At 50.1% G+C, this 26,025-nt stretch overlaps 1 protein-coding gene across 12 annotated transcripts in view; it reads right to left on the bottom strand.

The window, feature by feature from the left end:
- Positions 1-26,025, bottom strand: part of HECTD4 (HECT domain E3 ubiquitin protein ligase 4) — a 176,483-nt gene that overhangs the window by 13,214 nt on the left and 137,244 nt on the right. For 11 of the 12 annotated variants that reach the window (XM_048221298.2, XM_048221303.2, XM_048221301.2 and 8 more), the window contains 14 exons: positions 22,383-22,520; positions 20,691-20,827; positions 18,223-18,383; positions 15,165-15,346; positions 13,819-14,024; positions 13,385-13,515; positions 12,898-13,103; positions 11,175-11,354; positions 6,996-8,302; positions 5,796-6,003; positions 2,886-3,109; positions 2,647-2,798; positions 774-880; positions 143-266 (listed from right to left, as the gene is read on the bottom strand). In XM_048221298.2, coding sequence (XP_048077255.1) covers positions 143-266; positions 774-880; positions 2,647-2,798; positions 2,886-3,109; positions 5,796-6,003; positions 6,996-8,302; positions 11,175-11,354; positions 12,898-13,103; positions 13,385-13,515; positions 13,819-14,024; positions 15,165-15,346; positions 18,223-18,383; positions 20,691-20,827; positions 22,383-22,520 — 3,463 coding nt within the window. The remainder of the gene's footprint in view (positions 1-142; positions 267-773; positions 881-2,646; positions 2,799-2,885; positions 3,110-5,795; positions 6,004-6,995; positions 8,303-11,174; positions 11,355-12,897; positions 13,104-13,384; positions 13,516-13,818; positions 14,025-15,164; positions 15,347-18,222; positions 18,384-20,690; positions 20,828-22,382; positions 22,521-26,025) is intronic. The other variant, XM_048221299.2, reaches the window with a different exon arrangement.

Genomic DNA, 26,025 nt, shown 5'->3' with positions numbered 1-26,025 from the left:
CAATTCTGGACATTAGAAACTCAGCAGGCATTTAGAACGGCAGAGGGAGCGGCTCCCAGCAAGGATTCTCTCGGGGATCCCTCTGGTGGCCGGAAACAATTTTTATACAAGGTAACAACTGGGTTGAGGGACAACTTCTTACCTCTCAAAGTGAAGGTCGTAACCACAAGATAAAATCGCCCTCCAGACACTACGGATGTCTTGCTTGGCTCGATCAATAACGAACTTGTGAAACCCTTCCAAGGTTAGATACTTTTCCTCAGGGACTGACGGAGAAGCGTTGAGAGAGTTAGGAGTTCAGAAGAACCTCCCACAGCAGGGGCCTCGAGACATGCCCTGGTGGCTTTTCCGGCAGGGTCCAATCCACCTGTACCCCCCCCGCCCGGCCCTCCAGGGTCTGTCACGGCCGCCTCCACCCGCTGCCCTAGACCAAGCACAACCCCCGACCTCATGGGGTCAGCGAGCCACAGCCTGACTTCTCCAGCTCTGCTTGGGCCTTTATGAGGCTCAAGTTCTAATGCCCAGGTAAGTGCCTTCTGGAAGCGAATTTCTAAGCAGATTTCCAGATCTTTACTTTCAATCGCCATCACCTACTCCTCGCCTTGGGTGCATGGTATTTTGGGAGCTACTATTTTGACCTCCATAAATTCATGGTCAAAGATGGCGTCGAAGCCCTGCCTCACCCAAACCCCAAGGGAGCCCAGGCAGTTGGGCAAAGGCCCGGAGGCTGGTCCCAGGGGCCCGCCAGTCTCAGGCCCAAGCTGTTCAATCACCTTCTTGTTTTTTGGTGGGTGACTTCTCTGGGTCCTTCTCATCTGGCTTGCTCTTTTCTGGGGACTTGGGCTTCACAGTTGGCTTCTTCTCACTTAAGGCAGTCCTGCTATAGACCAGAGCATTGCAATCAGAATTTCTGCATTCACACCTCATCCTGACAGAGGGCACATAGCCTCACACATGCGGTAGGTCAGACTCCCCCAACCATGGCCACTGGTTCCCATAGGGCTGGGCGCAAGGTCAGTTCTGTTCTTACTAAGAAGTTCACTGAGCAAATCAGAAGGACAAGGACAAACCGATGCTTCAACTGCAAAAAACCTCAAAGAGATGCTTTTCATCCCTTCTATATCCTTCACAGCTGCACTAAGAAGCAGTCATTAGCCAGATGCAGCTACTTAAGTTTAAATTAAAATAAAATTACAAACTCAGTTCCTTGACCGCACTGGCCACATTTCGAGGGCTCAGCAGCCACGTGTGGCTAGTGGCAACTGCATTTGACAGCACAGACAGCGAAACAGCACGGATTTCCATCACAGAAAATTCTATTGCGCTGTACTGATTTATTAGCACCATTGACGTATGATTAATTAGCAGAAAGACACTATTTTTCTGATCCTTCAAACAATTCCTCTAGAGACTCCTGCCAGGTAACGCTTTTCTATCAAAGTTTCAATTTTGAGTTCTTGAGTCATTCGCATAGGTCTATAGAAAATTCTATTAAATATGTATGCATATCCACACATGAAATATTACAGAGCTATTAAAAAGAAGAAGAAGAAGAAGAAGAGTCGCCTGGGTGGCACAGTTGGTTAAGCATCTGACTACAGCTTGGGTCATGGTCTCAGAGTCCTGGGATCAAGCCCCAAGTCTGGCTCCATGCTCAGCAGGGAGTCTGCTTGTCCTTCCCCCTCTGCCCATCACCCCCTCTGGTGCTCTGTCTCTCTCTCAAATAATAAAGAAAATCTTAAATCTTAAAAAAAAAAAAAAAAAAGAACAAAGAAGTTTTTTGTGCAGCTATGGAAACACCTCCCAGATTAGCAGTAAATGGAAGCGGCAGCACTGTGTGGGGTATGGAGACGTCTGGGCACGTGCCCATCTGCTTGTGTGTGTGTGAACAGTTCTGGAAGGCTGGGGAAGTTACACTGGCAGTCTCACGGAGGGGGACAGGGAGGCTTGAGGATGATGGGGAAGAGGAATGGCTTTTTGCTGCATATACTTTTGAATTTTGTACTATTTTAGCCACTTAACATTTATTTTTTTTTAGAGAGCAAGAGCAAGTGGGGGAGGGTGGGGAGGAGAGGGAGAGAGAGAATCTCAAGCACGCCCCACACCTAGTGTGGAGCCTGACTCGGGGCTTGATCTCGTGATCCTGAGATCATGACCCGAGCCAAAACCAAGAGTCCGATGCTTAACTGAATGCGCCGCCCAGGTGCCTCTTGGCCATTTAAAATTTAAGAAAATAATATATATGCATCAACAGAAGGTTATGTACTTAACGGTTATAAGTGGTGTGTGGGGTAATCACATTTTTTTTTCCCAACACGATTTTATAGTTTTTCCATAATAACTATGCATTATTTGTGTGGTTAAAAGAAGTCAGATTTTTTTAAAAAAAACAATTCTGTACATTTTGGCTGGTTTATGACTTCACACCAGTCTACTTCTGTCTGCTTGTGTGGTCCGGATTTGACTATACTTGTGGATAAAATGAAGCGCTCTCTTTCAGTGGATGAAGCCAGGGACCCAAATGACAGAGCCGCGAAGAGGAGCCGGGGGTCTGCTCCCAGAGGCACAGAGAGCTTCGCAGCAAGCCTCGGAGGGGGCGGCCCCGGGTGCCCCGCCCGGCCCACCCCGAGCGCCCCGGATGCGCACCTGACACTGCTGAGCACAGCCTTGTCCTTGGCGGGCGGCTTGGTGACGGGCCGCTTGGTGCACACGACCTTCACGGGGTGCTGCTCCTTTCCGCCTTTGCCGTACTTGCTCTTGTCGAACTTGGGTTTCGGCACGCCGTACTTCCTCAGGATCTGCGGGCAGCACAGGGACAGGGGGTCCTCAGGATCGGCCCAAGGCGCAGCCGAGGCCAGCACCGGCACGGCGGGACGGGCGGCTACCTGCGTGAGCTGGTCCTCCAGCACCTTCTTTGGAGGCCGGACGTTGGTGAAGAAGAGCTGGAGGAGGTTGCCCGGCGTTTGGGAGTTGATCTGCTCTTTGCTAAGATAAATGTCCGACACCTTGATGGGCTTTGCTGGGGTGAGGCTCAGCATCTGCTCGGAATGGGCACAGCTCTTAAATATCTCCGTGAGCACCTCCCTGGCACCGGGCACCAGCTTCTCACCTGTTACAAAACGGGGAGAGGACAAGACCGTTGTGCCGCGAGCGTGCCACGTCAGGATACGCCTCGCAGCTGTGTCTCGAACAATTCGGTTTTGCGCGGAGGTAACAGATGTTTAATGCTGCTGAGCTATGCACCACGACCTGGTTTCCCCTTCGGGGCGCACCCCCAGCTATGCACCCAGCCTTCTCTCTGCAGTTGGGTGCGTTCCTGTGACGTGGGACGTGAGCCACTCCCGGGCCAGTCTGCTCTCTTCGCGCTCACCCCCACCACTGGCTGCACGGAAGCGACAAGCCTCTGGGAGAGCCGACCGCAGCGCTCGCCCTGGATTCGTCCATGTGCAAGAAACACGCTTCTGTTGGGCCTGAGCCACTGTAGTCTTAGGGCTACCGAGCACGGCAGTTTCATCCACCTTAACACGTTTGTGACGGCGGTTCCAAAGGAACACAAGGATACGGAGCCTGCAAGTACTGTTGGTACAAAGCCCAAGTTGTCAAGCAAGTTTCAAAGTATTAGAGAGGATGGTTCAAAACTGGCACAATGACCGGGTGGGAAAAGAAAGTTCTCTCAGATGGAAGAAAATTGTCCCCAAGCACTTTTGTGCCCAAACACAAAAAGGCCCCAGCAGCCCATCAGGACCCCATCTGACTTGCTCATCACTCCCTTCCCCTTCCCATCCCCCCACCCCCCAGCCTCTCTCTGCGACACACAACAGGCGCCCCTAGGGCAGGCCTGGCTGTGGGAACCGGAGCTCAGAGGCCTCATGGGCCTTCAGGCTGAGAGTGGGGGGGTCAGGTGTGCAGAAGAGGTGGCCAAGCCCCAAGAGCTGACTCAGTAGAACCAAAACTTAGTCTCTAGAAAAATGCGTGTGGGCCTAATGTTACCAGAGATTGAGTACTTTATGTGGAAGGTCTGACTATAAGAGGATCGGGAACTCGGTCTAAATTCCATTTCAAAGTATGAAAAGGCTGGCAAACCACGAATTATGGCAGAAAAAGGCCTCAGATCTTACACCAGTCATCCCCTGTGGGCCACAGAGCGCCAAGGGACCAAATGCACTCTAATAAGGGACTGGGGCCAAGACCAGGGTGAGGAGAGCCTGGCAGCCCCCTCGGGGGCAACATTCCCCAAAATCTCAGTAACACTGTAGTGTTAAAAAAAAAAGAAAAAAAATTAATACAACCCCCCCCACACATAACGAGCAAAATATCAACAGTACTGTGCCAAGCCACATTAAAGCCTGATGCAGAAGAAATAATCGGTAATACTGATCCTGTCTTTAAAATTTTACGATTTTGTTCATCACAGATATTTTGCATTAATTTTGACTTCTATAAATATCCGATTAAAATATTATTTATCTGTGGGCGCCTGGATGGCTCAGGCAGTTGGGCATCTCCCTTTGGCTCAGGTCATGATCCCAGTGTCCTGGGATCGAGTCCTGCATCGGGCTCCCTGCTCAGCAGGGAGTCTGCTTCTCCCTCTGCCTCCTACTTCTCCCCACTGCTAGTGTCCACTCTCTCACAAATAAATTTTAAAAATTCTAAAAAAATATATACATATATATTGTTTATCTAGCTTACTGAGATTTTTGGAGCCCATTAAATCTTGTGCCCAAGGCCTCACTTACCTCACCCCTGGTCCCAGCCCTGAGCGAACTTTTCAAAAATTTTATGACTGGGGGATAAAATTTGAAGCCAACAAAAAAACCCATATTCAGTATTACATTTTTGTCCTCCTAGAACAGAAAAATTCTACAACTCTACCATGAAATTTTAAACAATTTTAAAGACTTAGAAAAAAGGACATGGATTAAAATTTTTGAGCAACACTAGAACAAAATAAAAATGACAACACAAAAGACTGCAATCATGAAAAGAGAGAAAAACTGCTGTTTCTGGAGCGGAGCTCAGAGCAAGCTGCCGGCCTCAGGCAGGGGTCTGCTGCTTGATTTGCTCAGCATGGCCTCGGCGCTGCGTCCTGGGTGAACGCTCCCCATCGTCTGAAAGAGGTGGGGACGCCAGACAGGGTCCACACGCAAAGAGCCGTCAGAATGACAAAGTGGGACTTGTTTCTTCCCCCAGAATTAGCGTAAAGGCGGAGGCACTTACTGTCCTCGGGCATATGACCAAATGATTTCCAGCAACATACCTGCTACGTTCTCCTCGTAGGACAGAACAAAATAAATACACCTGAACTTGAACAAAGGGAAGTCTGGCTAGACAAAAAGCAAAATGGGACTTGAATGCAAGTCCAATTTAAAAAAATTTTTTAATTTAAATTCAATTTGGTTAACATACAGTGTAGTATTAATTTCAGGGTAGTGATTCGTCAGTCGCATATACAAGCCCACACTGGAGCCCGAAGCAGGCTGGGAACGGCCCTTCCGGGCGGTCTCGGCAGGCTGGGGCACAGCGGGCCAGAGGCAGGGGGCCCTCCTGGCCCTCGCAGCTCTGACAGCTCCCATGAGCCAAGCAAAGAACGTCTGTCCCATCTCCCCAAGGCCCCCTGCATCATTTCTCAACTTTCTCACCCCCAAGTGGGCCCCCAAAGTTCCTTTCTCAGGTAAGATGTTAAAAATAGGGCATACTGGGTACAGAGAGAATAGAAAACTTTCGCTCATTTTTTTCTGTAAGTTTAAAACTGCTCCCCCAAAAGTCTATTAATTAAAAAAAAATCCATAACCTACCTTTAATCGACTTATCATTGAAGTAGTCTTCTAACCCTGGGCTCCCCTGAGTATCAAACAGACTCTGATTTACTACAGAAACAGTGAGAATCTCCTCGGTTGACATCTCCATCAGTTCATCTTCACCGTCCAAACTTGACAAACCAATCAAGTCATTATTGTTAAATAAACTTGCTCGAATTTTCTCAATTTTGGCTCGTGATCTTATCTGTGTGAACGAAGAAAAGGGTCAGGATTGGAGTAGAGGAAGGACTTTGTTTTCCTTCCCGCCCTTCCCTGAAACCCTCTCCTTGTCTTCAGTGCTGTGAGCGCCGCCTGACTCCCGCGAGCCGGCCTTCTGGGGAGCATCTCGGCCACACGCCAACAGCAGTAACTTGGAAGGGAACATCTCAGCCGGAAATATCTGCTGCTAAACCCTGACCAGGTCTGTGGCTTTACTCCGATGCCCAGGGAGCTAAAGTCCATGCTCAGATCCGAGAAAGCCCCCAGGAAGAAGGTGCATACATTAAGAGAAGTGATTCCAGGGAAGAAACCAACCATCGGGTTCTGGAATTCTCCTGTCAGAGCTCTCTGGGAGAGCAAAACGATACACACACATTCCCTTCTAGTGCCCTCCTCTCCATATCCAGTAACGGGAGGACAGTTTTACTCTGAGCCTGACTCCCCTTACACAAGGGTGAAGACACGGAATGCAGGACTTCTAAACAAGGAGGCCCAAGAAGCAGAGGAGGTCTTGCAGTGGAAATGTGGCCTGAAAACTCAGAATCACCTGGAATAGAACGGCAAGTCTGTTTTCATAAGGATCACTGAAGACCCCTCCTGCCAATGGAACGTTTAGAACAACCCAAATCCACGCAAAGGTATACCAGCAGGCTTGAGCTGGAATGCACGTGATAAAGCCCGTCCACCAGGGAAGGTCAGGCCCCTCGAATCTCTCTGCCTCCCTCCTATACTCAGCAACGAACTGCATCTACTTCATGCCATCGGACTTGACATCACTCTTCGAAATGTGACCTCAGACACAGATAATCAACATAACATATCATGGCAGTTTCCAAGAGCTGCCTCAGGGAGCTCCCTAGGTGCCCCAACGTCACGTGTCAGTTAATCCCCTGGAAATACTACTGGGAGGTTTCGAGAGGCTTGGGGGATTCAAGCCGCTCATGATTTTAGTGCTTGCCAAGGCGTGAGCGCCGTTACCTCTACGACCGCGAAGCCTTTGATGGGGCGTGCTGCGAGGGGCTGGTTGTCCAGGGACGTGACCGTGTACATGGAGCCCATGTCCGACACAGAGGCCGTCTCCACGTTGTCCAGCGGCTCCCCCAGGCTGCCCAGGCTGCCCAGGCTGCCAGTGCTGCACAGGGAGATGTCTAGACTCTCCTGGCTGGACACCACGTGGGGCTCCAATACGCCAGGAGCGACGGGCGGCTCGACGCCCGGGGGCAGCGGATCCACAGAGAGGTCACTGACTGTCTGCGAGATACCCTGGGAGCTGCAGATGGAGGCCTGACTGGTGGAAGCGGACGCGCTGATGCTCATGGCGGGGGTCAGGCTGCTGGACGTGCTGACCTCCAAGCTGTCTGCAGTCGGGAAGCCGAGGGTCTTCTCCGGCTCAGCTTTGCCGTCACCACCCTCAGCCTTGTCCTTCGGCTTCTTGGGGTCTTCGTCCTGCAGGGGGATGTAGATCTCATCTTTGAAGACCCCGCCATGGGCATCGCAGGCCTTGCGGATAGCACCTCTGACGATGCCCTCGTCCAGGTGCGTGGGGATCCCGGAGATCACCAGCAGGCGGCTGTGGGCGGTGGGGCCGACCAGCGCCTGGCAGGCGTCGGCGATGGCGTCGCTCGTCACCCCCAGCCCCTGTGGGTCCTTCCTGGTGAGGTGTCGGAGAATGATGAGCAGGGTGAGGGCTCGATGAAACCACAGCATGTCCTCCGGCTTGCTGCCCCCGATGCTGAGCATGGCGGGGTCGGAGTCCACCGAGCGGGACGACTGGCGCTTCCCGGAGGAGGAGGCCTTTTCCCGCTTCATCTTGACTTTTTTCCTCTTCGACAGGAGGCTGGGGCTCTGTGGTGTCTGTCCCGGGGAGGAGGACGAGGAGGACGATGAGTCGCTGAGATTTGGGGCGGTTGTTGAGGTCACCCCGCTGGCTGTGACACTCATGTTGGTGGGCAGGGTCACTTCGGCCACCGCCAGGCAGCCTTCCATGAGCGCGTGAAAGTACGTAGAGAACCTGCCCTGGTCCGTGGCCGCCGCCGCCCCCGAGCCTCCGCACGCGCTGCCCGACACCCAGCTCTGGGTCTCCTCGTCGTACAGCTTATGGAGCTCCGACTGCAACGCCATCAGCATGGCCAGACAGGGGTTCAGCTGGAGGGCGATGGAGGAGGACAGGCCAGCAGGGTGCTTCCTCTGCTCCAGCGCGTGCACCGTGCGCAACAGCTCCGCCAGGAGATGGAAAACGAGCTCCTTCACACAGGCCGCCATGTCTGTGGTCCACAGGAAGTTTCCTGAAGCAAATATAAAACAGTACCAGCAGCGGTCACTTGTACAGCACGGGCTCCGTACCAGGTGCTGTTGCCGGTGCTCACCAATGAAAAACCAGAAGCTCTGGGGCGCCTGGGTGGCTCAGTTGGTTAAGCAACTGCCTTCGGCTCAAGTCATGATCCCAGGGTCCTGGGATCGAGCCCCGCATCAGGCTCCCTGCTTAGTGGGGAACCTGTTTCTCCTCCTCCCTCTGCCACTCCCCCTGCTTGTGCTTTCCTGCTCTCTATCAAATAAATAAATAAGATAAAAGAAAGAAAGAAAGAAAGAAAGAAAGAAAGAAAGAAAGAAAGAAAGAAAGAAAGAAAGAAAGAAAGAAAGAAAGAAAGAAAGAAAGAAAGAAAGAGAAAAACCAGAGGCTCAAAGAGCTCAAGCCTGGCTGGTTACCCCCAGAGCCTAAAGCCTTAACCCCTGGGCCGCATGATCGCACAGAGCGGGTTCCATGGCTCACACCAAAAAATCATTTTCTTTCTTTCTCATAAGGTTATCAAGCGAGTTGGTGACAAGTGATGAGAACAGTATTTCCCAAACCATGAGATGCTTGCTACTGGGGGCACACAATCCAATTTTATCAGAAAGCCCAGAAATACACACTGACAAGGTATTCCTTTTTTTTTTTTTTTTTTAAAGATTTTATTTACTTGAGAGAGAGAGAATGAGTGGGGAGGGGAGGCACAGAGGGAGAAGGAGAAGCAGACTCTTCGCTGAGCAGGGAGCCTGATACGGGACTTGATCCCAGGACCCTGGGATCATGACCTGAGCCAAAGGCAGACGCTTAACCGACTGAGCCACCCAGGCGCCCCAAAGTATTCCTTTCTAACTCCTCTTTCAGGCCTGATTCTGTCAACAAGAAAGGCTTACAGCAAGGCTGGTATATCCTTGACAGAGAGTGGGCCACAGACCCAGAGCTTCTGACAGGCAACAATGGTCAGTATTTCCTACTGAAAACTATTCTATAGTTAACCTCCTAGTTATGGCAAGGGATACTACTTTTCCATTTAAAGTGGCAACATAAAGTTTCCTTTAAAATTGAAGGGTTTTTTTGTTTGTTTTTTAAGGTTTTTATTTATTTATTTGAGAGAGAGTGGGAGAGGGCACGTGTGCACCTGCAAGCAGGAGGAGAGGCAGAAGGAGAGGGAGAAGCAGGCTCCTTGGGGAGCAGGAAGCCCAACATGGGGCTTGATCCCAGGACCCTGAGAATGCAGATGCTTAACCGACTGAGCCACCCAGGCACCCTAAAATCAAAGTTTAAAAAAAGGAGAAAAGAGAAGATGGCCAAAAAACCGAATCAATAAATGCTGACAGGCATGACTCGTAGACATGGAGGAAATCACATATAGATGGCATGAGGACTGAAGTTCAGGAAATAGGGTCTAGAACAACAAGAGGGGTTACAGGTTTGTACCAGGATCCCCTTTGTGCCAGACACGCATCTTAAATTCACACTAAGCTGCCTGATCTTAGGGGCAACGCTGCTTCATGACTTTAATTGGAAATGAACTCCTGCTGCTCGTGCCACGTGGGTGCTCAGGAAGCCATTCACAGACAACAAGTGCCCATGCGGTCCGCGGTCATGCCCTCCGAAGCTCATGCCGCCTCCCCTCCCTCGCCCTTCCTCTGCCATTGCCATTTATGTAAGCGGACGGCCTTAGAATTCTCCTCCACCCAGACCTCGAATGGTGGCCCATGAGCGAAGACTGCCCACAGACCTCTCCTTCCCATGGTGGTCCTCACTCCTCTTCCCTGATCCTTCACCCAAGGTATTTAAAAGAATGTCATTTAATTGCCAACATTTAAAAACTGGGAAATTCACATCAATACCTACATTAGTGGCTTTTCTTGAAATAAAAAGTAATAATAGCTGGCAGGACTGGGGCCACCTTCTCCTGCAGCAAGGAGTGACAGGCTCAGGGACTGGCAGAGCACGGGGTGCCCTGGCCCATTCTCCTATTTCCCCCATTTACATCATCTGTGTGACCCGAGGGCGCTTCAGTGCGCAACATCTTCTCCCCTCCAATATCATAAAAAATCTCAAAAAAGAGGGAAGTTGAACTACTTAGACAATAAACACCTGCACGCTCACTGCACAGGTTCTCCCATTAACGCTCTGAGGTATTTGCTCTTATGTGCCTACCTATCTACCCCTCTATTCACCCAAAACTCACCTTAGTATTTGATTATTTCAAAATCGGTTCCAGATATTGGTCTGTTTTATCCCTGAACACTTAAGTAGATGTATCGTTGTTCAATATTAATTTAGAATTTGAGGTGAATTTACATATGGCAAAATGTACAACTCTTAAGTTTACCTTTTATGAGTTTTACCAAAATGCAACCCCTTTTAAACCTTTCAGGAACTATGAAGTCATACTGTTTGATTTTGCAACATTATTTACTCCCACACCACCTTCTACCTCCGAAGTTACAAAAATGGCATATATTTGTGTTTTAAAGTGTGATAAAATTCATCTTATTTTCATGGTTAGTTGCCACCCCTCAAAATAATGAGAACACCCCGCAGTCATGTGTTTAGAAGGCTAGGCTGTAAGGGGCGTCGGGGTGGCTCAGTCGGTTAAGCATCTGACTCTTGGTTTCGGCTCATGTTATGATCTCTGGGCCCCTCTCACCCATGCTCTCTCTCTCAAAATATATAAATAAATACATTATAAAACAACACCAACAACAACAAGGCTCGGCTCTACATTACCATCAGCTCCACAAGCCCTTTTCAGATGACAGCAACCCAACGAGAGGCCACCAGTGGGCAAGTGCCTTCCTCAGGCACTGAGCTAGCCCCCCCAGTTTCCCCAGGGAATCCTGAGGGAAGGTAAGCCTTACCCAGCAGCTCCACAACTTGCAGGAGGACAGAGGTCGGGATGGTGTCGGGCTCATCTTCGGCTCTCCCTTCGCCATCCTCTGATCTCCAGGACAGCAGCTGCTCGGCGAAGGCCATAGCCAGAGGGAACTCCAGGGGCAAGGAATGCAACGCCAGCACGGCCCCCGGAGGCGGAGACACCCCTGGAAGAGCGGCCAAGGAGGAAGGCTCATAACTGGCAGCCTGTGACCCAAATAAGCCCAAGGAAAGGACCCACCAGGTGTGTGTGGAAGAACAGGGCTGGAAAGCCAACCTGCTCATCAGCTGGAGGCGAAAGGAAACGTAACTCCCCCGCACTCCAGACCGAGTCAGCTGCAGGTGAAGGAGGGGCCTGAGGACGTCCCCCCAAAGAGTCCATTTGTCGGTGTGACAAGGGGACAAGGGCAGCAAGGAGAATGGGGAAGGATAAATATTGCCCAGCTGGTTAGATACCAACCAGCCTGATGAGCCCATGGAAATACAAAGTCAGACCTTAAAAGATGCTTCACTGGAATACAATAAGAAATAATTAGCCCTTTGTGCGGCTGCAATCCCATGAGACCATTAAGTTTGTATTTGGTTACAGAGCGGACCAACAAGGGGCGCCCCAGACTAGCACTCCCAGGACCTTGGGCTTTGATTTTCTCTTATTACCCTGTGTCACTGCCATGGCCTGAATCTGGCCAGAGATGCTGCAGTGAGAGGAAAAAGGCCCTAAGGCCTGAGGCCAGCTACAGGCCCTGGGCAGACATAAGTCAGGCCATCAGGAGCCTGGGGATCTTTGGACAAGTCAGGAGGTACCATGCAGACTGGCCTGCATTTTGGGGTGACCATTTATATGGTGATAATTGAGGAATGAGAAGACAGAGATCTTCTGTGTATTATAAAGTTTAAAGAACAGCCAGTATAGGCAAAGCACTATGAAAAAAATTGGCCCTAATGAAAAGGGATCATTAAGTTGTTTAGCAAAGTCTCCTTTCATTTCATTCCCTAAAGATGCAAGGTCTCTGGGACAGGGGCTGTGGAAAAGCCAAGGCCCAATTTTTGCCTGGAAGGTCAGATACATTTCAGAATTGTCTCTAGCAAACACAGGTCCATCCTTTCCTGTCAAACACGACAGGAAGTGCAGTGGAAGTCTGTTCGGTGTGTTTTCTCGGAAACAGGTGGCCCCGGTGCATGGGGCGCACAAATGGGGGGCAGCTTCGGGATCTGCAGAGGTGGAGCCCTCCCCTAACCCTAAATCCATGTGGGCTTAGCAAAGAATGTCGGGGAGACGAGACCCACTGGGCCTCCCAGCCTGGCCACCCACTGTTAACCACGGAGACGGGGGACAGATGCTCGCTGTGGCCTGCGCCCCAGAGAGCCACTTGCACACGAGAGAATTCAGTTTTAATGAGTGCTGGAGGAAGGCAGCTGGGGTTACCGCCACTAAAGGACCGCTCTGCTCGGGTCCCTCTAAACAACGCACGCTCGCAAAAGGAAAGGAAATCCCCACTGACGTCTGGGCAGCGTCTGCCGGGCCTACCCTGGGCAGGAAAGGCGCTCGTTTCATCTCCTCCCCTAAAATACACTGTCCCAAGCACTTCTGTTCTTTACTGACCAGAAAAGGGCACACAGCAAGGTACAAAATCCTTTCTATCTTCAAAAAGAAGGAAAGCCTAAAATGACTTCACACCGTTCTTACCAAGCGCTAACTCAGAGACATACCCAGTTTGATGTGGACCTTGTCTGTGGAGAGGATCACCGAGGGGTACTGGTTGGCAGTAGGCGGCGGCGTGAGGCCGGTGTTGGCCGGAGACGCATCCCGTGGGTAACAGACGGCCTCGATCAGGTTCAGCTGGCCATTCCGCTTGACCTTGTGGCCAAGCCCGTACACGAGCACCCGTGCCCACGGTGCCTTGTACAGGGAGGAGCTACAGAGGAAGGGAGCAGGGTCAGTAGAGTCCGGCCGCTCACACCAGGGAGGAGACTGAGGGTAAGAAGTGGGCATCTGGGAGTCATTCCCACATCTCAGAAGGTCGTTCTTCACAAGGACGAATTTCCCAAACATGGAAATATGGGAAGAACTACAGACTACGCTCAAATACGGTGTGCGTTAAAGAGTAAAAACAATTCGAGTTTTTCTTTGTCAGTTTCACCAGACTCCAGTTTTCTTTTCTCTCCCATGAGCTCTCTAGGAGAACAGGCAACTTACTCTTTGCGGAATCCAGACTGACTTTCTTTGCAAGACACGACGACAAAAGCCGCCCCCGGGAAGTTAACATCCATGTTGACTTTGGACTCTGAAATCGGGAACTCCTCAGAGGGGAACTGCTCGGGTGCTGTCTGCAAAGAGATTGAACAAGGAAAGCCACAGGCCACACACAGGAGAGCATTTCATCTCCCAACTCCCAGGCAAAGCACGAAACCAACACAAACGTAGTCACAGGCCCCGGGGGACAAGAAAGCCCTCCGGGAGGAAGGCCGCTATGGATGGGACACGGTGGGAAAGCCGTGAGGAAAGGGAAACTGGTTCAGCAGGGGCTAGGGGAGTTGGGGAGGAGACAGTGTCATGTTTAGTAAGCCAATAAGACTTCCAATTAAAAGTTATCTCCCCGGTTCGGGGACATTAAAGCTTTAGACTTCTACCTGCAGGAAAGAGCAGATCTGTTTCGTCAGCTCCAGCAGGCTCTCCTCGCCCTGGTGCAGGGTCCGGGTGATGGCCACATTGAGCCACTCTCGCACGGTCTGGGAGCTGCCCTGGTAGAAGAGGTCTGTGGCCGAGCAGTTCTGGGAGTGGATGCAATGCTGCAGGGACTGTGCCAGGAGGATGGAGCTGGAGCTGATGGTGCCATCTGCAGCCGGGAAAGAAAAGCTACGTTCACCAGAACCACAGAAGTCAATGGCAGGCAGAACCTGGGCAACAGCGAGGAGCCTGCCCAGATAACCCGGATGGGGCAGCTCGGACATAGCGTCTCAGGTAAGACATTACCGATCAGATCCTGCAGGCTGGCAGGTTGGAAGAGGGGGTTCACATGAGTGGTCTAAATCTTTCTTTTAAGCAACAAAACTGTTTCCTAAAATAAAACCTGAAGTGGCGGCCCAAGCCTATTAAACAGAAATGAAGCTGCTTGGACGCAGGGGTTCCCACAGCCTGACCTACTCGTGTGCCCTGGCCCCTCCTGAGCTGCCCCGAGAAGCCGCCAGGGAGTGTGTAAAGCCAGTGTTGGGTCATGAGTCTTGGAGCCTCTAAGTTCTTGGGGTGGGCCAGGGGATCCCAGCAGGCGCGCACGTGCACACACACACACACACACACTGGCTGGGACCCCACAGATGGGAGACGCCCACCAGGCCTTGGGTGGCGTCTGCCCTCTCGCCTCTTGCTCCCGTCTTAGTTGCTGGGAGTCCAAGGGGAGCAGGCGGAGGCCGAGGTGCTGGGGGAAGACAGAGGGGCCCCTCGGTCTTGGACTGGGCTAAGCAGCTTCATCGCTTAGCCTTCACCGGGTTTGCACACACAGCATCGGGCCTTGCCAAGGGCCCCAAGGTTTGCAGATACACACAACCTGGCCCATTGACACAGCTCCAATGGAAGTCACAACGAACTAGTGAGGTCTGCTGTGGAGGAGCTTGGTAAAAGGAACATTTTCCTTTCTGAACAATGCCTGTGAGAATGTCCGTGGCAACACTACAATGACCGGACTTCCTAAGTGATGTTTAATTTTCCTTGATCCACAATTCGGTTGGGAAGCTCAATGAGTGCTTAGCAGGTCAAGGACTAAATAGGTCATGTAGCATACTTCCATTTTCCAAAGTGAGCAAGCACTGCCCAGGTCATCGCGACTGTGTACGGCTGTTTACCGACACTAGCCCGAAGGCCTGTGCCACACAGAGAGCCAGCTCCTCACCCCCAGTCTCCTGCCTGGGGCTGGGCTCGCTCTCAGGGCCGTCCCACCCTGAGCTGATGTCCCCAGGGAAGGCCCCAAGCCAAGGCTCACCTGGGAGGGGAGGAGCCAGGAGCTGATTGGACAGCAGCTGCAGGTGCTCCAGGGTGATGTCCCGGATGGCGGGGATGTGGAAGAGGCGGGTGAACAAGTGCGGCAGCTTCGGGGCGAAGATGTTGAGCAGGGCCACGCGGCAGTACAGCCTGGCCAGCGCCGCCTCACACCGCAGCAGCTCTCTGCGGGGAAAGTGGAGACGCGCTGAGCACCGGGGCTCGGGCCGGCCCGCAGGCCTCTCCTCTGGCCCCGGATTCTGCCCGCCAAGCTAGTCACTTGGGTCTTAAATAAGAAGTCATGTTTAAGTACGTTTGCATTTTCTCTACTCAAAAATCACTGTGGAAAAAGAAATGAAAAGAGAGGTCCGCACAAAACTCCTTCACGTATGTTCACACGAGCATTACTCAGAGTGGCCAAAAACTAGGAACGACGCGGATGTCCATCGCGTGAGGCATGGCAAATCCACACAGGGGGACATGGCTCAGCAGTAAGCGATGAAGCGCCGACACCTGCTACGACATGGATCACCTCGGCGACACTGTGCCAAGAAAGGCCAGACACAAAGGGCCACACGGTACGTGACCACATTCACGCCGACGGTCCAGGACCGAGCAAATCCACAGAAACGGAACAAGGCTGAGCTGGAGGAGAGAATGCGCACGGGCTTTCTCCTTCGGGGGATGTGAACGTTTTAAAAGCGATTGTGGAGGGGCGCCTGGGTGGCACAGCGGTTGGGCGTCTGCCTTCGGCTCAGGGCGTGATCCCGGCGTTATGGGATCGAGCCCCACATCAGGCTCCTCCGCTATGAGCCTGCTTCTTCCTCTCCCACTCCCCCTGCTTGTGTTCCCTCTCTAGCTGGCTGTCTCTATCTCTGTCGAATAAATAAATAAAATCTTTAAAAATAAATAAATAAAAGCGATTGTGGAGAGGATTGTACACCTCTTGTAAATACACTAAACACACTGACTTGCATGTTTTAAGTGGGTGGGCACACGGCATGTGAACTATAGCTCACGAAAGCTCTTATGAGAAATTCACCGTGAACACTTCTCGTGTGATGAATTTCTGAAGTAATTGGCATTTGCCTTGAATAACAGCTCATGAGTGACTAAGCAGGTCTCATTCAGAATTGCATCTCTTGGCAAATAATCTAATACTAAGCATAGGGGAGGCTCCCTGTATTTCTTTAGCTAATCACCATTATTAAACATTCTCCTGGTATTAAGCACTTAATTAAAGGTGAGTTAGAAGCACCCTACTGTCTCTAAAAAGTCTAGGTTTAAAAAACCCACTTGGAGCCATCAGGGCTCATTCTGCATTGCCTACTGATCTGTATTAAATTTGATGCTGGTCTATCCTAACTCAGATTTGGGTATAAAGGTAAAGAGGCCATGTAAGACCCGATGAGTTTGGGCAGCTATGAAGATAAACACAGCCAAGGTGCTGCATCGAGGGGGCTTCTCCCTCATCCCCACCCGTCTGTCATATTGTTGCGCCGGATGTGAGAACAAGCCACCTCTCCCTACCTGTGTCCTCCCTCTGTGGAGGACGTCCGTCCGTCGGCGGCCGGCAGCAAAGCAGAGGAGGTCTGAATCAAAGCCCTTACTAACTCCCCACCGCTTCCTCCTCAGGTTTCAGAGGCTGCAGGTGGAGTGAGATTATTCTGGGCCCGCCCAGCAGTCCCTGCTGTGTCCCCGCAGACTGCTAATGCCTCTGAAGCTGAGCGTCCAGCGCTTTTTCTAAGTCCGCCCTCAAAGCCATGTGAGCACTGCAGGCAGAGCACACCTCTGAGGAACATCTGTACTGAGACGAGAAATCCAGTCACTTTACTGATCACACAAACCCGTGTGGCGTTCCCTTCGTTCTCCCGATACGAGATCACCGCCCTCATCCTGAGAATAGATGTCCTATATCTGTAGCCTGACTGGAACCTTACAAAGCACCTGCTTGCCTTCTCGCTCAGCTGCTAGTCAAAGGTCATTAAGTTACATCTATCAGAGACATTTGCTAAAAATACAACTGACTTATGAAATAAAGCTTTAAAAGCTTTTCAAGAGTATCATATTGATATTCAAGCATATATGTTTTGGGATCCTTTTCAACAGATATTTTGAGTTTACGTGAGCCAGGGTCCTGGTTAGACACAGGAGGCTCTGGCAAAGAATCCGACAAAGTCTCTGCTTATAGGAACCTCATAGTTTAGGAGGAGGAGACACAACACAATAAATTAAACCAAATTCACAGGCAAAAACATCAGGCCCTGGCAAGGAAGATGCAGTGCTTGACAACGTGCGGCTCCGTGCTTACTTCAGACCACTGGGGAGGCAAAGCCTCTCTGGAAAAGTGACATACTGAGAGCTGAATGACAAGAATGAGACAGCCATGCAAGGTTCTGGACAAAGCACTCCAGGCCGAGGGAAGAGCACGCCAGAGACACCACGGAGGACTCGAGCGTCGTGTTTGAGAGACATGGAAAGGCCAGCACTGCTGACGGTACGTGGAGAAGCAGAGACTTTGGGGCTCAGGCAGGGGTTTTGTGAGCCAGGTTGATGGTCTGAATTCTACTCCAAGGGAAATGGAAAGCCACGGCAGGTTTGAATTAGAGGAGAGACAACCCACTGAGGGCAGGCACATGCTTCCTTGGAGACCTCCGCCCGGTGCTAGGCACAGAGCACGCGCTCAGGAACAAACACCTCGTTAGCTTAATGGAGACGTGAGCTGGCTGCTCATGCCGGGGCTGGACATGCTCTTAGTTCTCTCTTCTGGACTGCCTTTACTCTTTACAACATCCCATGCTCTTCCGGATCTCCAGCCACCCCTCAGTACCCCCATTCTCTCCCCTGCAGCTCACGGCAGAGTGCCTGTGGCACAACCTGGGTGACACCAGACCCCACATTTCTTCCCAACTCCTGCAGTTTTGCTGTTACTGTACTAGCTTCCTTCTCTCTTTCTAACTCTTGGCTTTGAAGGAAAAGCCCATCAATGACGAATGGTACACGTGGTAAAGACACAGTAAGTGAATTTCTGGGATCCACTAGAAAGAAGGGCTCAATCTTACCTGTGAATTTGAAGGTTGGTATTGTCGAGCGTGACCAGCCCATTGGTGGCCGTCCTTCGGTAGCCTGCCGGGGGCCTTTCCAGCATATCAATAGGATACCAGTATCGGACCAGCACGCCTTCACTTCGGAGGTACGTTTCTACCTGCACCAATTCATTCACCTACAACAGTTAAAGGAAAGGTCTATTTGACTTCTTGGGCACTGACCTTTCCCCCTCAGGTTTAAAATACATAGGTATAATACCAAAGTTTCCTGGTAATAAATGTTAGTTTCACGTCACTGAGTCTCTAAAAGGTCAAAGACATTTGGTTAGTGTTGACAGTGTGTTTAGTTTTTTCATACTGGTTTTCAAATTTTAACTGGTATGTAATCATGAATTAGAAATTTAAGACAGGGGCTCCTGGATGGCTCAGTTGGTTAAGCATCTGACTCCAGCTTTGGTTCGGGTCCTGATCTCAGGGTCATGGGATAAAGCCCTGTGTTGGGCTCCGTGATGGGCGTGGAGCCTGCTTAAGATTCTCGTTCTCCCTCTGGCCCTCCTTCCAACTCTAATAAAAATTAAAAAAAAAAAAAAAAAAAAAAAGAAACTTAAAGACAACAGAGCTATATTTCAGTAATAATTCAGTGCACATTGTTTTATGCTCATTGTTTTTATGTTGATAATTTTGTAAAAGCATGGGGCACCTGGGTAGCTCAGTCAGGTTGGGCATCCAGCTCTTGATTTTGGCTTGGGTCGTGATCTCAGGGTCGAGGGGCTGAGCTCCACATCAGGCTCTGTGCTTAGTGGGGAGTCTGCTTCTCTCTCTCTCTCCCTCTCTCTGCTCCCCACCCCACCACTTGCTCATGTTCTCACTCAAATAAATAAATCTTTAAAAAAATAATTTTGGAAAAGCAGGAAATCTGATACCTCTTTTATTGCAGGAAAATAAAAAGTAAACTCATGCATATACACTTTGGACTCAAATATGAAAGTAATGTTTGTTTAGGGATTATTAAAACATAAAAGAATCAAACTACTTGAGAAATATCAGAAGTATTTTAACAAAATTTCTATTTTTCTAATTTATACTTGCACACATTTCCACTGTCAGATATTTTCTGATAACCAGGATCAGATGTTTGGATCAGAAGGCAGTGGGAGATTAGTAGTATTACTAATGGAATTTTCTACTTGGATGTTCACCTTAATAAACCACCAGTCCACAGCCTCTCTTAAAAATTTAATGATTCAGGGAGTGCCTGGGTGGCTCCGTCGGTTGAGTGTCTAACTCCTGGGTTCGGCTCAGGTCACGATCTCAGGGTCATTAGATTGAGCACCACGTCAGGCTCCGTGCTCAGCAAGTAGTCTGCTTGAGATTCTCTCCCTCCTCTCTCTGCCTCTCCCCACTGCTCACATGTGCGCACTCTCTCTCTCTCTCAAATAAATAAATCTTTAAAAAATTTAATGATTCATAATTAAGTTTGGGTGAAATTGAGTCAGTAAAAATGTAAAACTCTGCATTTCAAAGCATTGAATGGTACCTAACATTACCTGTTTCTGTATCTCTATCTAGACAAATTCTAGCTTATCTACGTGGCGATAGATCCTTTTTCATCAGACTCTGAGGCTTGAACTATTAGTTCATCAGTCTGTCTTGCACGGGAAAGTTCTCAAAGGCCAGCATGTGCACGCAACCTTGGGATCGTGGAGTCGTCACTTTCACAAAGGACCCTGTTTTCAAAAGAAAGCTTTGGCTTTGCCCGCATCTATCTTCTGTTCCTTCTTCCCCACCCGCACCCCCCACCCCTGCCGAGAACCCCATGGATTTAATACACTCGTGTTCCACACTGGAGAACGGAGGCTGAGAGAACCAGCAAGATGATGTGATCAAAATCATAAAACTATTTCTTTGACTTTATCTGTAACAGTCATGACAAAGATCATCCATTTATCAAGGACCATGGGAGAATGTTCCCTGGACTTGGGTAGGAAGAATATAGGGATGTTCTGAGCATGCCTGACCAAATGATGGCAGAGGCAGCATGGTCTGAAGGGGCTGACAGCACTGAGCGTTAAGAGCGTATCATTATCTGTCATCAGCCCTGATCTAGGCCCATGAGAAAACCTCAGGTAAGCCATTTTGTGTGGGCACTTAGCTCACTTTCTTCATCCCTAGTCTGAAGAGTAATCCATCTGTATGCCTGCATTTTTAAAAAAGATTTATTTTTTTAATTTGAGAGAGAGACAGAGAACAAGCAAGAGCAAGCATGAGTGTGGGGGCGGGGCAGAGGGAGAGGGACAAGCAGACTTCACATTGAGCAGGGAGCCTGACGCAGGGCTCGATCCCAGGACCCTCGGATCATGACCTGAGCAGAAGGCAGACGCTTAACCAACTGAGCCACTCAGGTACCTCTGCATGATCGCTTCTTAAGACACATGGAGTCTGGGCACGGAAGTCTCCGTGTCTATAAAAGGCTGTTTACTCACTGAATCAACATCTAGGACAACTCCGTGAAGCCCAAAGGTTTTCAGCATCCCTCGGATGGCAAATTTTGGCAGAGCAGTTCCCACAGTACTGCTGGCTACGTTGTTGCTGTCTGGAGAGCGGGTTACTACCGTGAGACCTGAGGAGGGCAGAGGGAGAAGTTTCTTCAGAAGCAAGTACCATTATCCTTGGGACCCTATGTTTTAGGGCCTAAAACAGCTCTACAGAACCTACCAATACCTCAGTTAAGTTATAACCAAAAAGGTACAAAGCCCCATCTTGAAGATCATACAACAAAATGTTGTAAGAACTCTCATAATAAAGACCAAATAAGCCAACTAAAAAACTGACAAAGGATTCAAATAAACATTTCTCCAAAGAAAAATGAAGATACACAGGAAAAGATGTTCCATGTCATTAGTCATTAAGGAGACAAGCCCAAGCCACAACGAGACCCTGCTTCACACCCACTACGATGGCTATAATCTGAACAACAGATAGTAAGTGTTGGCAAGGATGTGGAGAAATTGGAAGCTTTATACATTTCTGGTGGAAATGTAAAACAGTGTAATCACTTTGGAAAATCATCTGGCAGCCCCCTCAAAAAGTTCAGCTGACCATAGGTCCCAGCAATCCCACTCCTACATTTCTACCCAAGAGAAAGGAAAACACACGTCTACACAAAAACCCCAACACAAATGTTCACAGCAGCCTTACTCATAATAGCCAAAAGTTAGAAACAACCCAAGTGTCCATCATTTGATGAATGGATTAAAAAATGGGGTATCCTCCATACAATGGAATATTATTTTGCCATAAAAAGGAACAAAGTACTAACACAAGCTACAACATGGATGGACCTTGAAAGACTGTGCTATGTGAAAGAGGCCAGACACGAAAGACCCTACATGGTAGGAGTCCATTTACAGGGAATGTCCAGAAGAGGCAAATCCATAGGGACAAAAAGTACATTAGTGGAGCTCAAGGGAAGGAGAAATGGGGAATGGTGGGGGTATAGGAATTCATTCTGGAGGATGAAAATGTTCTGGAATTAGAGGCCATGATTTGGTGGTTGTGCAACTTTGTGAATCTACTGAAAACTGCTGAATTGTATCCTTTAAAAGGGCGGATTTTATGGTACGCAAATTATATCTAAAAAAGAAAAAGAAAGAAAGAAAAAGAAAATATATATTCCTGCCTCTGTCCCTGATGTTCTCGTATTTTTGTGAAGGTCTGATAATGAGTGGTTTCCATTTTTCTTTTTTGTGCTTTTCTGTATTTTCATTTCCTCGAAAAATGCAATAGATTCTTAATCAAAAGAATAAACACATTCTATTAAAATTCTAAAAAGCAGAGTGCGACCACCCATTCGCGGTTCTAGCTCAGCAGCTCTGACCTAGGCGGGGAGGCCTGTCTGGAACCCTACACCCTCACCTGCTTCTCCCTCTGCACAAGTGCCCTGTCTCACTCTGCGTGCGCCAGTGAGCTCGGGGAATGTGTAGGAGGCCACCGGAGGCCAGACGAGCGGGAGGCTTCAGGGCCTCACAGTAGAGAGGCTGCGAGAGCTCCTGTCACTCCGCAAATGGGGATTCTCCCCTGGGGCACTCAACAGCTGCTCTGCTCACACTCAAGTGAACATGCAACCTCTCATTCCGCAGCAGGCTTCACAGATGAAGTAAGAGGGAAAACAGAACCTTTTCGAACTTTATCAATTGTGAACTTGTTCGCTTCGTCTTTAATGTCTTCAATGGTGGGAAGATACAGGTCTCTTGGGATGCCACCGTTCTCCTCGTAGAGGAATTCAACTGTCTGTCGGGCAATGTCCACCATGCCTAAAAAAAAATATAATTGCACTGTTACTCTCCTAAAAGTACACGGTCTTCAGATCAATCATAACACTGACTCATACCGAGAACAAAGGTAAGAGAATCTTTCAAACACTGTCCATGGGAATACACAGCCTTTTGGGGAAGGTAATTATGGGGGCCTAGCAAGTTTAAAACACTCAATGCCCCACTTGCAGGAACCTCTCGAATTTCTCCCACAGAAACACGAGCACGAGTGTGTAAAGATACAAGAGCACTCCCTGCAGCATTGCTGGGAAATCCCAAAATGGAAATAAGGAAAGTACTCATCAATACAGAATGGTTAAAAATCACGGGACGGGGCGCCTGGGTGGCTCAGTCGTTAAGCGTCTGCCTTCGGCTCAGGGCGTGATCCCGGCGTTATGGGATCGAGTCCCACATCAGGCTCCTCTGCTAGGAGCCTGCTTCTTCCTCTCGCACTCCCCCTGCTTGTGTTCCCTCTCTCGCTGGCTGTCTCTCTCTCTGTCAAATGAATAAATAAAATCTTAAAAAAAAAAAAATCATGGGACGTTATTATGCAGTCATTTCACTTGAGTCAAAGGAGCCAAGTGGAGGACAAACGGAGGGTAAGAAGTGAGGGAAAGCTTTGCTTCTTACTTTGTACATTTTTGTACTGGGTGATTTTTATAGCAAACGCATGTTGCTTTAGCTAGACAGAGCTCCACCAACTTCTCCTACCCAGCATTGGAACTGGCTGTGTTCTTCCTTCCCAGAGGGAGAACACATCATTAACTTCACCAGCAACAGCCACTATTAATTAATAAACACAGTCAACGAATGCCCCTGAAGAGACAGCCCCGTGGGCGCACGGGACGGTGGGTACACCGGCTCCGTCTGCTGGTGCTGCCGTAGCGCCCGCCCCGCTCGGAAGTGTGGGTTCAGACAGGGGTGTGGCCACAGGTGCTTTCGCACAGACTGATCACCAGCACACTCGTCTCCCCCTCCTTTATTTTCTGGCCTTGCTGGAGGGAAAAGGCACAGCAATTTTTGGAGCACACTTCAGAAGGAGCAGGCTGCAGTTAGAGAGCGACGCCCAGAGAAAGAACTGTCAGAGGACAGACGAGAAATGTGGCCTGAAATCGGAAGATCACGGAAAAATAATCTTTGCAACGTTCTCCAAAGGAATGGGGGAGAGAACAAATCCCCTGCTGTCCGCTCGGCAGGGATCCGGGAACACGGGGATGATGCCGAGTTCAGCCACGCTCAGCCAGGGGCAAGTTCAGTAATCTTCCTCGGGGACCTGACAACAGGACGTTGAACCACCTCACGGGGCGGGGGGGGGGGGGGGGGGGGGGGGAGCTTTGGGGACCGTGAGCCATCCCCCAGCCTCCTTTTCACCTGTGCCACTTTATACTGAAGGAGATTATATTCAACAGGCAAATGTTTTATGTTTAAATTAACTTGGTTCATATGACTGGTCACAGCACACGGACGGATCCCGAGCGAATGCCTTGGCACGAGGCCACATGGGGCGAGAGGCACTTCTGGGTGAGTCATCGCTCTGCCTCTGGTCCAGGGCCACTTTTGGATGATCAGGTTTTCTGCGGCGCCGCCTCTGCCTTCCCCTAACCGAACTGGGAGCAGAGGAGGTACCCTCGGCCACAGACGCTGAGGATGCCTCCGGCACCGAAGGGTTAAAGAAAAGAAATCCTAATTTAAGTAAAACCTACGTCAAAACAAAGGCCCGGCAACCACTGATCATAGACAAGCACTTTCCATCTGCGCACTGTAAATTCTGCCCCCCTTTCTTACGCTCATCAAAGTGGTAAGAAGCACCAGCCCCCTGAAAACAGTGCCTAATGTTTCTCAGCGTGAGCCGGCTGTCACCAAGTCAGCTCCCGATCTCCGCTTCAATAGCAGGTTGTCAGAGAAGCGACGCGAGATCGGCCTGGCTAGCTACACACGCGGTGGCCTCCCGGTCTACCGCACAGCCCCGACCACGTCACCTGCCGTGGCCCACCGGATGTTTCCCTAGCTGGGGGCCCAATGTCTGGGAGGCGCTGGCCGACTGCCGGGACGGGTTAGTGGATGAATGGACGGCTCGACAGCCGCGCTGAACCGGAGGCCTCCCAACGCTGAAACCAGTGCCGCGTGGGGGCCGCGAGGCGGGCACCAGTGCGTCTGGCATCACGTTAAGTGAGAGGTGCTCGAACCTGAGAGAAGATCGGTTCTGCCCTCCAACAAAGCACACGAGGGCACTTCCTCTCAGACGCTGAAAACAGATGGGGAAGAGCAAATCCTCATCTCCGGGATCTACTACATTGAATTATGTTGCTCCTTGCTCACCACCTCCCAACGGCTTCCCATCTTGCAGAGAATAAAATCCAAAGTCCTCACGTGCCCAACACTTGTCCCTGCCCCTCACCCCGTGTCCTGCTGCCCCTCCCTCACACTCTTCTCTTCGGCTACACCTGCTTGGCCTTTCGGCTGGTCGCCCAACCACCCGAGTGCACTCCCACCAACGGTCTTCCTAATGTTGCTCCCTCTGCCTCAAACTCAAGAGTAGAGAAGAATTACTAAGTATCTGCCCCAGAACTGGGCCGGCAGCTGAACCCAGGCTCTGACAAAAGCAATCCCACTACGTCACGGGAGGTGTGGCTATGCCTACAGGTTAAGCTTAAACAAGATCATTCCACTGTCGTAGGCCTTAGCTTCGGGGATAGAAAGCATGACAGGAAACAAGTAAAAACCAAACCATAGACTTACACATACTGATTCAGTCCTGGTGCCAACATGGGAGAAAAGTAATCACTGGAAATCTGGGACTCAGCCTATTAATTGGCCAAAAAACAAAGGTCTGGTGGGGGCTTTTCTCTTTATTTGGTCCTAATCTCAGAACAAGCTCAAAGAGGAGCAAGGCTGCTGACATTGGACAAAAATGAAACTTAACTTACACCATCCCTGAAGCCACCACGTTTGGGGTGAAAAAAGCAGGTGTTTCACAAGATGAGGAAAATCCTCAAGACAGAAATTAGCTACCCGCACTCAAGACTCACTAAGAGTCCACTGTCTGGGGTCAAACTCTGCATTACTCTTTGCTAGAGAAACCGTGCTCATGGAAGAAAAACGCCTCCATCACGGTTAGCACGGTGACATCTAGAACTATACTAACTGAACACTTACTCTATGCCAGGCACTGTTCCCAGGAGCTTTCCCTGTATTAAAACACTTACTTTTCATATCCAGACAGGGTGATCACCATCACTGATTCCATTTTAAAGGGAAGGAAAGCCCAGACAGCTTCAGTAACTGTCCCAAGGTAGGACAGACAGTAAATAGCATGGCTGTGACTTGAGAGCCCAAATTATTTAACCCCCAGGCCATCCACCTTCCCAGCACCCATTTCAGCAGCCCATCAACCCAAACACAAGCTGAGCTGACAAGCAAAGAAAGGCTGGCAATGGAGGCCGAAGAGCACACAGCTCAGGAAAGACACAAGCAGAGGACACGGTTAGGTCTGGCCTGACGTCAG

The sequence above is a fragment of the Ursus arctos genome, unplaced genomic scaffold (genome assembly GCF_023065955.2).
Source record: "Ursus arctos isolate Adak ecotype North America unplaced genomic scaffold, UrsArc2.0 scaffold_34, whole genome shotgun sequence".
Taxonomy (NCBI): Eukaryota; Metazoa; Chordata; class Mammalia; order Carnivora; family Ursidae; genus Ursus; species Ursus arctos.
The sequence above is the reverse complement of the archived record's forward strand: the minus strand, read 5'-3'. Positions and strand labels throughout refer to the sequence as shown.